Raw genomic sequence first — 14,704 nt, 5'->3', positions numbered from 1 at the left:
AGTGCAGTGTACTGCCTTGAGCAGTACACTTTTAGTACCTCTGTTACTAAGTGCGATCTAATGCAGTGTACTGACTAGTACTGTATGCCTTGGAGTAGCATTGTCACACTGTACCATCCAGTGCAGTGTACTGATTAGTAGTGGGTACCCTGGAGTAGCTAGGGTTACTCTGTGCCACGTAACGCAGTGTACTGACCAGTACTGTATGCCTTGGAGTAGCATTGTCACACTGTACCATCCAGTGCAGTGTACTGATTAGTAGTGGGTACCCTGGAGTAGCTAGGGTTACTCTGTGCCACGTAACGCAGTGTACTGACCAGTACTGTATGCCTTGGAGTAGCATTGTCACACTGTACCATCCAGTGCAGTGTACTGATTAGTACTGGGTATCCTGGAGTAGCTCTGTTACTCTGTGCCACGTAACGCAGTGTACTGACTAGTACTGTATGCCTTGGAGTAGCATTGTCACACTGTACCATCCAGTGCAGTGTACTGATTAGTACTGGGTATCCTGGAGTAGCTCTGTTACTCTGTGCCACGTAACGCAGTGTACTGACTAGTACTGTATGCCTTGGAGTAGCATTGTCACACTGTACCATCCAGTGCAGTGTACTGCCTTGAGCAGTACACTTTTAGTACCTCTGTTACTAAGTGCGATCTAATGCAGTGTACTGACTAGTACTGTATGCCTTGGAGTAGCATTGTCACACTGTACCATCCAGTGCAGTGTACTGATTAGTAGTGGGTACCCTGGAGTAGCTAGGGTTACTCTGTGCCACGTAACGCAGTGTACTGACCAGTACTGTATGCCTTGGAGTAGCATTGTCACACTGTACCATCCAGTGCAGTGTACTGATTAGTAGTGGGTACCCTGGAGTAGCTAGGGTTACTCTGTGCCACGTAACGCAGTGTACTGACCAGTACTGTATGCCTTGGAGTAGCATTGTCACACTGTACCATCCAGTGCAGTGTACTGATTAGTACTGGGTATCCTGGAGTAGCTCTGTTACTCTGTGCCACGTAACGCAGTGTACTGACTAGTACTGTATGCCTTGGAGTAGCATTGTCACACTGTACCATCCAGTGCAGTGTACTGATTAGTACTGGGTATCCTGGAGTAGCTCTGTTACTCTGTGCCACGTAACGCAGTGTACTGACTAGTACTGTATGCCTTGGAGTAGCATTGTCACACTGTACCATCCAGTGCAGTGTACTGATTAGTACTGGGTATCCTGGAGTAGCTCTGTTACTCTGTGCCACGTAACGCAGTGTACTGACTAGTACTGTATGCCTTGGAGTAGCATTGTCACACTGTACCATCCAGTGCAGTGTACTGCCTTGAGCAGTACACTTTTAGTACCTCTGTTACTAAGTGCGATCTAATGCAGTGTACTGACTAGTACTGTATGCCTTGGAGTAGCATTGTCACACTGTACCATCCAGTGCAGTGTACTGATTAGTAGTGGGTACCCTGGAGTAGCTAGGGTTACTCTGTGCCACGTAACGCAGTGTACTGACCAGTACTGTATGCCTTGGAGTAGCATTGTCACACTGTACCATCCAGTGCAGTGTACTGATTAGTAGTGGGTACCCTGGAGTAGCTAGGGTTACTCTGTGCCACGTAACGCAGTGTACTGACCAGTACTGTATGCCTTGGAGTAGCATTGTCACACTGTACCATCCAGTGCAGTGTACTGATTAGTACTGGGTATCCTGGAGTAGCTCTGTTACTCTGTGCCACGTAACGCAGTGTACTGACTAGTACTGTATGCCTTGGAGTAGCATTGTCACACTGTACCATCCAGTGCAGTGTACTGCCTTGAGCAGTACACTTTTAGTACCTCTGTTACTAAGTGCGATCTAATGCAGTGTACTGACTAGTACTGTATGCCTTGGAGTAGCATTGTCACACTGTACCATCCAGTGCAGTGTACTGATTAGTAGTGGGTACCCTGGAGTAGCTAGGGTTACTCTGTGCCACGTAACGCAGTGTACTGACCAGTACTGTATGCCTTGGAGTAGCATTGTCACACTGTACCATCCAGTGCAGTGTACTGATTAGTAGTGGGTACCCTGGAGTAGCTAGGGTTACTCTGTGCCACGTAACGCAGTGTACTGACCAGTACTGTATGCCTTGGAGTAGCATTGTCACACTGTACCATCCAGTGCAGTGTACTGATTAGTACTGGGTATCCTGGAGTAGCTCTGTTACTCTGTGCCACGTAACGCAGTGTACTGACTAGTACTGTATGCCTTGGAGTAGCATTGTCACACTGTACCATCCAGTGCAGTGTACTGATTAGTACTGGGTATCCTGGAGTAGCTCTGTTACTCTGTGCCACGTAACGCAGTGTACTGACTAGTACTGTATGCCTTGGAGTAGCTTTGTCACACTGTACCATCCAGTGCAGTGTACTGACTAGTCCTGTATATCTTGGAGTAGCTCTGTCACTCTGTGCTATCTAATGCACTTTACTGACTAGTACTGTATTCCTTCTAGTAGCTTTCTTCCTCTGTACCATGTAATACAGAGTACTGACTAGTACAGTACTCTTCTTGTATCTGTTACTCTGTGCCATCGAATTCATTGTACTGACCAGTACTGTATGCCTTGGAGTAGCATTGTCACACTGTACCATCCAGTGCAGTGTACTGATTAGTAGTGGGTACCCTGGAGTAGCTCGGGTTACTCTGTGCCAGGTAACGCAGTGTACTGACTAGTACTGTATGCCTTGGAGTAGCATTGTCACACTGTACCATCCAGTGCAGTGTACTGATTAGTACTGGGTATCCTGGAGTAGCTCTGTTACTCTGTGCCACGTAACGCAGTGTACTGACTAGTACTGTATGCCTTGGAGTAGCTTTGTCACACTGTACCATCCAGTGCAGTGTACTGACTAGTCCTGTATATCTTGGAGTAGCTCTGTCACTCTGTGCTATCTAATGCACTTTACTGACTAGTACTGTATTCCTTCTAGTAGCTTTCTTCCTCTGTACCATGTAATACAGAGTACTGACTAGTACAGTACTCTTCTTGTATCTGTTACTCTGTGCCATCGAATTCATTGTACTGACCAGTACTGTATGCCTTGGAGTAGCTCTCTTACTCTGTGCCATCTAGTCTAGTGTACTGACTAATGCAGGGCCCTATCTGGTGCAGTGTTCGGTGTAGTACAGTGTGCGCAGTGTCTGTGTGTAGTATGTGCGTGGTACAGTGTAGTGTGTAGTAGAATGTCCTATGTAGTGCAGTGTGATGTTTGGTGTAGTGTGTGCTCTAGATGAATGTGCGCTTTAGTGTAGTGAACGGTCTAGTGCTGCGCGCTTTAGCGAAGCGAGCAGTCTAGTGCCGCGCGCTTTAGCGAAGCGAGCAGTCTTGTGCTGTGTGCTTTAGTGTAGTGAGCAGTCTAGTCTTGCACACTCTCTAGCGCTGTGTGCTCCTTCCAGAAGTGGTGTAAATTAATCGTATGTAAAACAGAAGCAGTAATTACAGTCCTTATTTGTGTCAATAAATCTCTCATTCTGAATCTCTTCTCTGCAGTGATGGTGACTCTGGATCCTGACACGGCTCATTCTCGGCTCCTCCTGTCTGAGGGAGGGAGACGAGTGAGAGGGACGGGCACAGCACAGACCTTTCCGGACCCCTCCAAGAGATTCACCTACCGCCACTACTGTGTGCTGGGGAGCGAGGGGTTCACCTCTGGCAGACATTACTGGGAGGTGCAGCTGCTGCAGGAGGGGGGAGGGTGGAATGTGGGGGTCGCAGCAGAGTCTGTGAACAGGAAGGGAGACATCACATGGTCACCTGAGGGGGGAGTCTGGGCTGTGCAGGGGTGGAGGGGTCAGTACAAGGTTCTCACCTCCCCTCGGACCCCTCTTTCCCCTTGTGAGAAGCCCCTGAAGCTGGGGGTGTATCTGGACTACGAGGGGGGGCGGCTGTCCCTGTACAATGCTGACTCCATGGAGCTTCTCTACTCCTTCCCGCAGGCCCCCTTCACACAGAGGCTCCTCCCGTACTTCCTGCTCTGTGAAGGCGCGGAGCTGAGGCTTGAGTGAGAGCTGCAGGGAGCTTCAGCCCCTCATCCTTCCCCCCTCCTGCCAGGGGAGGAGCGGAGCAGTGATAACATGACCAGGAGCACAAGTAGAGACGCTTTTAAATAATAAAACGCTCCCTTTGGGGATAAGTCCCTTAGGAGTGGGGGAGGGGGGCAATAACTCCTGTGACTGGAAAGGAAGGTTTCTTCCATGTAGATTTATTAATGTATAGATGTCAGCAAACCCCAACATGATGTGCCCACCCCTCAACTGTCATCAACAGTTTAAACACCAACATTCGAAAGAATCTTCAAACACCAACATATGTTGCCATGACAACAAGAAGCCTCACGTGAAACTGACTGGTTCATATCTCTTTTCCTTGTACAATTTTTAAACACGGGCAGGAAATGTTTGCTGTGTGAATCATGCAGCAGACATCATGTAACATATGATAAAGTCTCTGTAAAATAAAAAAAATGTGTATTTCTTTCACACGCGGAGCTTTTACATTAAGCTGCACATTATAGGGCTGCGCTGCCTTAGAAATCAGTCCTGCCCCGCCCAACAACAGGGATAATATTAATGACCTCAGACGCCAGACAGTTGTCACATGAACCCTGTATGTAACCCAGATTCAGGGCGGCTTTAGGACAGTGCGACCGGTGCAGCTAATCTGGGAGCGGTGATGTGTGCAGAAATAACTTTGGGTTTTAAAAGCACCTGCTGCTTCCTTGTGTGTCCAGCAGGTTTCAGGTAACAATAAAAATGTCAAGATAACACAGGTGAATAATGTTTCTGCTGGAGAGAGATCGAAGTTTCGACTCGTCATAAAATCAGAGGGTTAATATGCCTGCTGCAAAGAACGTGTACATGGAGATCACAGAACGGTCATCCTCATTGGTTTTTGTAACATTTCCTATAGACTGATTTACACATATAAGATTCATTGCCTCTGTTAATGTGTGTTTGGTGTAAAGTGCTCTGACACCCTAGAGTTGGCATGAGTAGCGCTATAAAACAAAAGACATGCATGTGAGGGAGGAGCTGAGTAGAGATGTGAGGTGGGGGTGAGGGAATATGTGGAAATGGTCGTCATGGGCGGAGGGGTGCAAAAAAATATTGTCACACCTGGCGCCTCTAACTCTAAAGCCGGGTCTGCCCAGATTCTTTTACATCCATAAAAACAAACGCAATAGGTTTTATGTACCGCTGGTATTCTAAACTCACGGTTTTGAAGGTGCTTTCGTATCTGACAGGGTAGAAAATGGACCATCGGTGAAGTCAAATATTTGTCTATGATCACAAAATTTGGTTATGCGGCGAAGGCGCAATGAATCCAGGTGTTCTTGTTTCCCTTTGTACAAATTACCTACTAAATGGGTATCTATTTGTCTCTCCTTTTTACCTTAAACGTCAATGCATTTGTTATCCATCACCTGTGAATTAAGCTGATATTTCTGTGCCAGGGTTTAAAACTTCTTTCTGTGGACGGTGTTTTTGTAACGTGAGCATGACGAGGCCAGTGAAGATATAACACAATGCAGAACTATGTTTTTAAACATTGCAGTTCCTAAACTGCAAAGATTCCATCACAATTCCAGACTATCTTGTATAAGTTGTTTTCTTGTGAAACATCTGTCCTGCTACACGAGCCACTATTATAATTTATGAAATGTGTATTGTGCAAAGATATGCAGATTCTGTGAACAATGTGCAATAATGTTATATTCCAGCAGCACAAATACAACACAATAGCCTCCTGCGGGGCTTTCATGACTCCACAAACATTCCAGGTCCTGCAAACATATTTGGTAGAATTAACTTGTCTGCAACATTTTATCCAGATGGTTTTGTGTATTTACAGGCCATCCTGTATTAAAAGCTGAATCTATTTTTGTCATGAAACTTAAAGAATATCAGCTAGATGGGTGACACTCCCAAGCAAATCTGTCTTTAAAGCCAACACCAGTGCATGCTGGGACTGAGATGAGAAGGTAATTAAGAGAAAGCATCAAACTACATATCCCAAAATGCAAATTTATATTGACACAAAACGTCAGGGGTTGGGGGGGGGGTCACTTGGAGTGAGGTTTTCACACCAGGTCAAGCAAAGCAGAATGATTTTGCTTCGAATTTTAAATGCTGCTTCCTGGGAGAGCAGGAACGATGTGTAACACTCGTTACCTCTTCATCCTTTTAGGGGTTTCTGCTTCTTAATATCCTCGTCTCTGCTTCATGGAGATTGATTGTAAATCTTGTCTCTTGAGTAAGACGTGGGCTGAGTATGTTCTCTCTCAGCTTTAGCTTCATGACATCCATTTATAAGGTAGCTCAGTAGGTTGAGGCACATCTGGATGACCCATGATCCAGACGTCATAGGCTAAAACCCTGCTGGGGCTTCTCTGACTTTCTAATGGTTACACAGTATTGTATCATTTATATAAACCTTCCTGCTGTTACCAATGGCTGCAGCTGACGTCACTGAGGAATGGACCTCCGAGCCCCGGACATTCATTTAAGATCCTTATGAATTCTGGGGTTGTAGTTTTGGTTTACTTCAGTACAAATATTAACATTATCAGATTAATAAGAGTTTAGCTGGTGATAAATGAATAGTACCAGCGAAACATTTAGCAAAAACATACTAAACAGATCAATTTACGATACTTGCACTTGTCGAACTTTTTTGAGGAGCTCTGTGTCAATCTGGGGTAACTGGACTCAAACTATAACAACGAGAGCCTGTTGGCACTGGTGTCCTGGGGCTTCACCTTACTGTGGGGTCCAAGACTGAGCACCAAGTGAACCCCTCACCCCTGGACTCTCAGAGTAGTGAAGTCGAGCTGTCCGAGTCTTACTCAAGGAGAAGGTGCGGGTTAGAAACCAAGAACTCTCCAAAGCATAAAACAGATAAATGATTGTACAGCCAGTGCTTTTACTCGAAAAATGAAACGTGCTTTAATCACCAACACACAACTGAGGACCATACACAAAAAATAGAGGGAGCAGAAAGATGCACCTAGTGATACTCTGGAGGTTGGGGGTGGTCCAAAGGGACCCTCCTGTAGATAGCCCTTTTGCCCCGTGGATGAAGACAGAACAACATTTGCACATAGTGTGTAGAAGGGCCTTGTACATGATGTTCGTGGCATCATGTTAATGTTGTGTGAAGCTAGATGTGTAAACAAAGCAGTTTCATAGAAACTAGTCCAACATTGTCGTGCACTCAAATCTGTGCAGAAGGTCACGGAAGAAATGTCATTTATAAAAAATAGGACAATGTAAGAAACGAGCAGCTTCGCTACATAGGCCTCATCCAGGCATATAACCGTATTGTGCTTGCGCATTGAAGGTGCTGTAGGACAGTTGTGAATGAGGACAGTTATGCAGTAGGACAGTTATATAAAGTAAATAAATTGTATGCAATTTTAGATGTACTTTTAAGGTTAAATTGACCGAAATAAAGTTATTATTGACCTGACTTGAGTTATACAATTGGACAGAAGGTTGAATAGAACTTGGTCCTCAGGCTCTCCCTGCTCTCTTGGGGTCTGTAGTTAACACCCCTTTCATTCTGGAATGGGCTGTGCCAGTTATGGAGTTGTAATGGTGCCAATGTCAGGGGTGGTCCCTTCGTACAATGTCTCAGTTCACACTGTACCTTAATTCTAGTTCTCTAGAGGGTTTTCTCAATGGACTCGTCTGGGGTCGCCTCTCCAATAGTGCACGTGCTCAAACACAGCTCCTGGGGCAGCCAGGCTGACTCTCCCTCGGCCCTAGCATGAGCACTTATCTCCATTGGTGCCCAGACACATGTCTCCAGTCCAGGTGAGGGGCGAGAGAGAGAGTGGTAGAAGTGATGGGTAGAGAAGGAGCGAGAGTTGTGAAATTTGAGGGGAATGGGAGAGTAGAGAGAAAGTGGTAGAAGTGAAAGGAGAAAGAGAGAGAAAAGAGGGTGAGAGATACACTGATGTTGAGAGAAAGAAAGGAAATAGGACGGAAGTAGAGAGAGAAAGCGAGAGCTCGAGGATAGGGATGTTTAGGAGAGTGTGAGTGTAAGAGAGACAGAGGGAGGAGGTAGAGAGTGGAGAAAGAAAGGGATAAAGAAAGAGGGTGGGTGATGGGAAACAGAGAGAGAAAGAGAGAGACTGCCAGCAGTCAGTCTACAGGACGAGTGACTGCTCAGATGAAGGTGCTGCTCCTCTGAGGGTTGTCCGGCTCCCACCGCCTGTGATGGACTGAGGGGACCGGGCCCTTGGGATCTGCATTAAGAGGACACCATGCTTCTGACCCGCCCAGCTGGACCCTATGGATGAACAGGTGTGTAATCTAGCGCCTAGGTGCCCCGGCCTAAGGATGTAAATGTAAATGTATTGCGATTTATATAGCGCACGTATCACCCGAAGGCATCAAGGCGCTTGCCTTGGGAACCCGTCCTGGTATTCCCCTGTGAGATAACCCCAGCAGGGTATCCACAAGGTGAAAGCCAGGCATCCCGCCGCGAGGGGCCATAGTGGAGATTAAGCAAGCTATTGCCCAGAGTCGCAGAGTGTGAACCCGTGAGTCGAGTAGGCACCGGAACGAGAATTATCGAGTCCGTGCCATTTTTGAGCCCAAGACCGATCTCAGCTTCCGGGTCTGCCGCCTCTAACCCCTGAGCCACACTTCTCCACTCCACAGGATCATGGCAGCCCAGTTAAATTGCACCAGATGAGAGTAGCTGTCCCCTCCACCCCCCCCCCCCTCCCCACCCACCACGGACACAGTAGCAAAGCTGAGGCTGGTGTAGGAGCTGCACTCCCCCCCCCCCCCCTTCTGTAGTAATAAACATTTAACAAGGGGCACAAGCAGAGATGCTGCCACCAGTGCCAGTCCCTTGCAGGAGAGAAAGAGGACAGTGATAATTGTATCCAGGAGGGTTGCACTTTGGGTGCCCCCCCCCCCCCAGACCTTAACGATCTGTGCGTCATGTCATTGCACGAGAGGCTGCCAGTGAGTCAAAAAACCATCAGTGACTATCGGGGGCATTCCTGTCCTAGCATCTTATTATTCTAAAATTATTAGGTACACACATCCCTCAACTTCCTTCACAACTGACCCGTAACCCTCTTGCCCTTATGAACTAGGGATCTGCGCATAACTGCCAATCCCCTCAATTCCAACTTGCAGAGACCTCTGTAAACCCAGCCCTGGCAGCTCTATCAGTGTATTAGAATCCTGACAGGAAGTTCCACCCCTAAACACGTGATCACTCCATCACAAAAGCTGCCGATGGGGTGTTGCACGTCTTTATCATGACCGGTGCCAGCGGCACTTACATCAAGTGGTATGCCGATTCAATACCAACCCTCGCTGACTCGTCCCGTCTGTGGGGGGTGGGAAGCTATGGAAGAGCACAGCCGGGGTCCCAAAAGTGGCATGTTACGGATTTAACAGTGGAATGTGCTTCCACCAGTTTTGCCGCTGTTGGTATGAATGTTGTGGCTGTGTGTGGAGACACCCGCTTACACAATGTTTGGGACTGTTGACTGTGGTGGAACAGTAGGAGTGGTCCCGGGCCAGGGGGCAACAGTCTGAGCCATAAATGATCCAGAGAGGGAAGTGGCCGTCAGACTCAAAGGGGGTTCCAGTGGTGGTTTTACATTGAGATATCAAGGCCCACGGCAACAGTGCTGGTCAGCGTCAGTCAGTGATGAAGGAGAAACCAAGGAAAGAAGTGGAGGAAGAAAGGATTGCAGGCCCAGGTTTGAGGGGTCATTGCCAGATTTGATGCTGCCACTTTTGGGGGTCGTTCCAAAGAAAACCCCAGGGGAATATTGTTTAATTCATCATTTATCGTGGCCGGAGGGGCCGTAAGTGAATGGATGCAAGACTCAGGAAGATGCAACAGAGCAGTGTGATGCATCAGTTGATACTATTAGTTTTGGGCAAAACAGGTAAAATGTGACCTTAAGTCGGCATTTCACATAATATCAGTTCATATAGTGGAGATATCTTTGCTGGGGATGTCATTTGAAGGGGCAATATATGTAGAGTTTTGTTCATGGGTTGTGCAATTTCTTGTTGAATTTTTCTGCACCTACTTATAATGGGGTTTGTCAAGAAGAGCTGGTCACAGGCTGATTTCACGTTATCTGGGTGATTTCTTCTTTTTTGGGAAGGGAGATTCAGGTAATTACAGAGAGGTGTTGGGCATTTTTCAGGACTTGGCAGAGGTTTTTGGGGTGCCCTTAGCACCAGAAAAGACAGAGGGCCCGAGAACTGTATTGATTTGTTTTAGAATTGTCACAAAGAAGATGCAGGTGAAGTTGCCCGGAGACAACGTGCAAGAGATTTGTTTATTGTCAAAGAGGATTGCAAAGAGCAGAAGTTTGTGCTCCATAAGGTTACATGTTTGTTGGTGCCTCTCAGTTTTGCATGCAGAATGGTCAGGCTGGCAGAATGTTTTGTACAAGGTTGGCCTTTGCCATGTGGGGGTGGATTCACCGCACCATAGAGGGTGAATGACAGTTGCTCCCCGTGCAGATCTGCATGAATGCCAGCATGTTTTGAGAATTTAAACAGAGTAAGCATGTTTTCTGCAGAGGACGAGACACTTTGACATGTACAGATATTTTCTGAGCAAGAGGCCCCTGGTTGTGGCTTGTTCTGGGATGGATGGTGGTGCAGAACAATGACATTTTCACTGGTGGTTGCTTTGGTGGTGTGCTGTGTGGAACTGACGAACAGAAGAGTAACGTTCAACATGGATAACATATCAGTGGTGAAGTTGGTTACACTCGGTAAGGTGTATCCTACCCTTGACCACTGTGACCTAACCGAGAACTCAAAGGTCAGGTGTCCTTTTGTCCAATTCGTAGGAAGGGAAAATTAAGAACGCGATATTGCGTACCTCATATGAGTCGGGGTCATAGTGCTTGCTCAGTTTCACGATTGTGTGGAGCCAGGCACCGGCTGTTACGCCTACCCTCAGGACCCGCCGTCGCTCCCCGAGGACACCAGACTGTGGTGCTCAGTTAGGTCAAAGTGGTCAAGTGTAGGATACACCTTAGCGAGTGTACATGCCCGGGCCACGTTCACTGGTCCTGGCCAAAACCTGGTACTATCAATTTCAGTTTGAAACACGTAGACCTTTTTATGCACATTTTTTCACTTTAAAGAAACCGACGGTCAATCTAACCAGGAACGGCATCTCACCAATATTTTGTAATATTGTCCAGTTGCCCAGAATAAAATATTTTTTGTGAGTTATATCTGGCCAATTTTTAAACCACCTTTCACTCACTGGCACAAGAAAAATCAACCAGCTCCACTGTAATCAGGTGTCGTAGCACACCCGGATGGCATTCGACCATTCGGGTGGGACCCCAATGATGAAGCACGTCACCAACTAGGTTGGTGAGTGAGGGGTCTTCTTAGAAAGGGAGAATTTCCTTTCTTTTACACCACTCCCAACACTGCGGAGACACTGCATTGTCTCTTGGGTGTACTCCTTCATTTGTTTTTAGGTTGAGGTAATATCCGGTCTGCCGAAGGCAGAACCGGAAGTACCAAGATCTTATGTTGCTTAGATGGCTATTTCTCCCGCCTCCTCTTTTTGCCTCTCCTCTATTGGCTGGCTCCCTAAACGGAGGCCAGTCATTGGAGGAGAGAGCCGTCCCTCCAAATAGGCTCCGTCTTTTTCAGATTCGGGGGCGTGTTCCTTGCTGTTCTTTCCACTTTTTTTCCACACCTCTTTTGAACAGCAGAACACGCCCCCGAATCTAAAAATGGCGGCGCTTTTCTTTATGCCATTTCGCGATGACCGCCGCACCAAGAAGTTGCCGAGTCCTCGCCCCTGCTGTTGCATTACTTCAACAGAGCTCGCAATGGCCGGGGAGTTAGGCGGAGGCAGCCCGGCCCAGACAGAAGACACGCACAGGATCGCAGGTACCGAGCGGGAGCCAGAGCGCACAAGCAGCAGCCCCACTACACCCCGTCCTGCAGCTCGCACAGCCTGCACTCCCCATGGCCACCAGCGCCCTAAATGGACGATACGCTTTGTCTTTAAATATATGTTTCCTCCTTGCTTTATGGACGGCTGCATCGCTTTCATCACTGTGGGGTCAGACCCACGATGTGCATGTGCTGTAACAGAAGCACCTCTCCCGTGGCCTGGGGCGCGCATGTCACCACTACGTGAGCAGAAGTTGCAGAGACTGCTACAGCGACTAGTACGGCACGGTATTCAGCCGCTGTAAGAACTGTGTGAGCGACGGTGCAGACACAATGCCAGGGCAGCCCGCCCGAGGGGCTTTTCTTGCTGCAGCCGTTATTTTCAAGGAGGGGCAAGAAAGCAGTACCTGGGGCACACTTCACTCAGTGTTCCTTCTCGAGCCACTGTCCTGGTAAAAGCTTCTCCAGTGGGTTGCTTGGGCCTCAGTTAAGCACGGATTTCCTGTTTAGAGTTTTTTTTTTTATTGTTGCGGTTTTTCCTGATGGTATTTGGCCCGAAGAACTTGTGGGTCTGGATGGGAAATACAAGGCGATCAAGTGAGAAATGTCTTGCTTGTGATGACTTTGGAATATGTGGTGATAATTAAGGGTGTTGTGTTTCTGGAAAATGAAGGGCACAAGGAACAACCTTATTTTGTGAGATCTCCCTTTTACAATAGTTTTTCTCTTCAAGAAGCCTTGTGTCTTACTTTACTTTTGCACAGCCCGGTACTCCACTCATGCACATGCTATGCCCTGGTGAGCAAAGCACACTGTGCTTTATCAGCAATACAAATAACACTCATGTATGGCCGCTTCGGTTATGGCAGTCACTTCTTGTTGTATTTCCAGCGTGCCTTGTACGCTTTCACTTTAATAACGGCTGCCCCCCCTATAGCACTCGCGGGACACTGGCTTCGACAATGGCGGACGCTTTTTGTTTCTCTAATTAAACAGCGAGCGGTGAGGTTGGTTAGGCTAGAGGTGCATTGCCAGAACTCTGTGTGGCTCTGCTCCTGAAATAGCAGTGGTTGCTTAAAGGAATCTAGAGAGTTGCACGCAGCAGTGCATCAAGAGGTCTGCAGCGGAGAAAAAGCTCTCTGCCTGGTGGACGCAAATGAATCCAGGTGATCGCTTCTCCAAAATCAAGTTCCCAACTCCAAGCTATCAGCCAGGTTCTATCTGTAACTGAACTGCATGGGATGGGAAGCTTTGATCTAAGGATTCTTGTGATTAAGTTACTCTAAAATAAATTGTAGTAAGTCTTCAAGTAGCCTTTGACAACGAGAACTATTCATTGTTGGGACTGGTTTTCATTTCTGTTGGAGTGATGCATTGCGACAAGGGTGTGCTACACATTGCGTGTTGTTTAGATACAGTGTGATCTTGTCTGTAACTGGTGAGGAGTTGAGGAAGTATTGATAGGTTGTGCACATGGTTCCTATTTGGTGTGTGTGCACAGGGGGCGATGTGATGAAGTGTAGTGGGGTTTTGTTATGCCTTGATGTACTGTTTCATGTGGATTGTGATCATATTTCATAATCATAATCCTGTTTTGGTTAACTGTCTGATGTTGAGACCTTTTATGGTATGTTATGGTTTGGTGTGATCTCATGTGAAGTTGAATTTGTTTTAATGTGAGATTGTGCTGTTGGGGTTGTAGTTTGATGAGCTCACTTCTCTCCTTCGCATGGAAAGACAATGTATACATTTCCAGCCTCCCTGAAACTCTATTGCCGCTGCCTGGAACTGGAGGTGGGTGACGGGGGGGTCGTCAGAGAGGTCCCTCCCTCCCTGGCCTGCTTTCAATTAAAAGCTGGAATTCGGCCTCTTCCCTGCCTTGGCGGAGCCAGGAAAGAGCTGGCAGGACAGCCGGCCTCTGTTTTCAATCATGTGTCTTGCCCCTGCTCTCCCTCCCTTTTGTTACCCCGGCGTTGCAAATATGCGTGAACTGATGTTGTGGTGGGGGTGCTGGGAAGAGAGACTTCAGAAGTAGGGGGGGGGGTCTCATGTTACCGATAAACACAAGCTGTGGGACGAGTTTTAAATGCTAATGTAGAGTTTAGGACTTTTTTATTTGTGTGATAAGCAGGTTTATTAATTGAATGCAGGAGGATTATAGCAGTGCGGTCCAACGTGTGATTGTTTGGAAGTGGTTTTCTCTTGTGGTGTAGAAGATTTGGGGTGAGTGTAGAGTGGTTAAAGGGGTTTACAGTGCATGGAGGAGTTGGGACAGTAGGCAGGATATGTGTTAGCATAGTCTGTGTGTGGCGCTCGGTCTGTGTGTGTGTGTGTGTAGTCTGTGTGGCGCTCTGTCTGTGTGTGTGTGGCGCTCTGTCTGTGTGTGTGTGGCGCTCTGTCTGTGTGTGTGTAGCGCTCTGTGTGTGTGTGTGTGTGTGTAGCGCGTAGCGCTCTGTGTGTGTGTAGCTCTGTGTGGATAGCTTTTTTTTGTAGGTGGCTCTATGTGTGGGTGAATGTCTGTGTAAGAGTGGCTCTGTGTAGGTGGCTCTATGTGAATGACTGTGTGGGGCTCTGTGTGTGTGGCTCTGTGTGGGCGTAAATGCAATAGGTCATGCATTTGCGAGTGATTAAGCTATTGGCATTGTAAATGACAATGCCATTTATTTAACGATTAAGCTAGTTGCAATGTAAATGACAATGCCATTTATTTATGATAAAAAAAAAAGTCATGAGC

The 14,704-nt window shown here is 47.3% G+C and overlaps 1 protein-coding gene across 1 annotated transcript in view; it reads left to right on the top strand.

Moving 5' to 3' along the window:
* LOC147710153 (E3 ubiquitin-protein ligase TRIM39-like) overlaps positions 1-4,526 on the top strand; it is a 95,302-nt gene extending 90,776 nt beyond the window's left edge. Inside the window, exon 6 of the mRNA XM_086920840.1 lies at positions 3,539-4,526. Within this exon, the coding sequence (XP_086776966.1) occupies positions 3,539-4,053 (515 nt within the window). The 3' untranslated portion in view covers positions 4,054-4,526. The remainder of the gene's footprint in view (positions 1-3,538) is intronic.
* The last annotated feature ends 10,178 nt before the right edge of the window (positions 4,527-14,704 follow it).

Source organism: Lissotriton vulgaris, chromosome 5, assembly GCF_964263255.1.
Source record: "Lissotriton vulgaris chromosome 5, aLisVul1.2, whole genome shotgun sequence".
NCBI classification, from domain to species: Eukaryota; Metazoa; Chordata; class Amphibia; order Caudata; family Salamandridae; genus Lissotriton; species Lissotriton vulgaris.
Note: the sequence above shows the minus strand (reverse complement) of the source record. Positions and strands in the feature narration are given on the sequence as shown.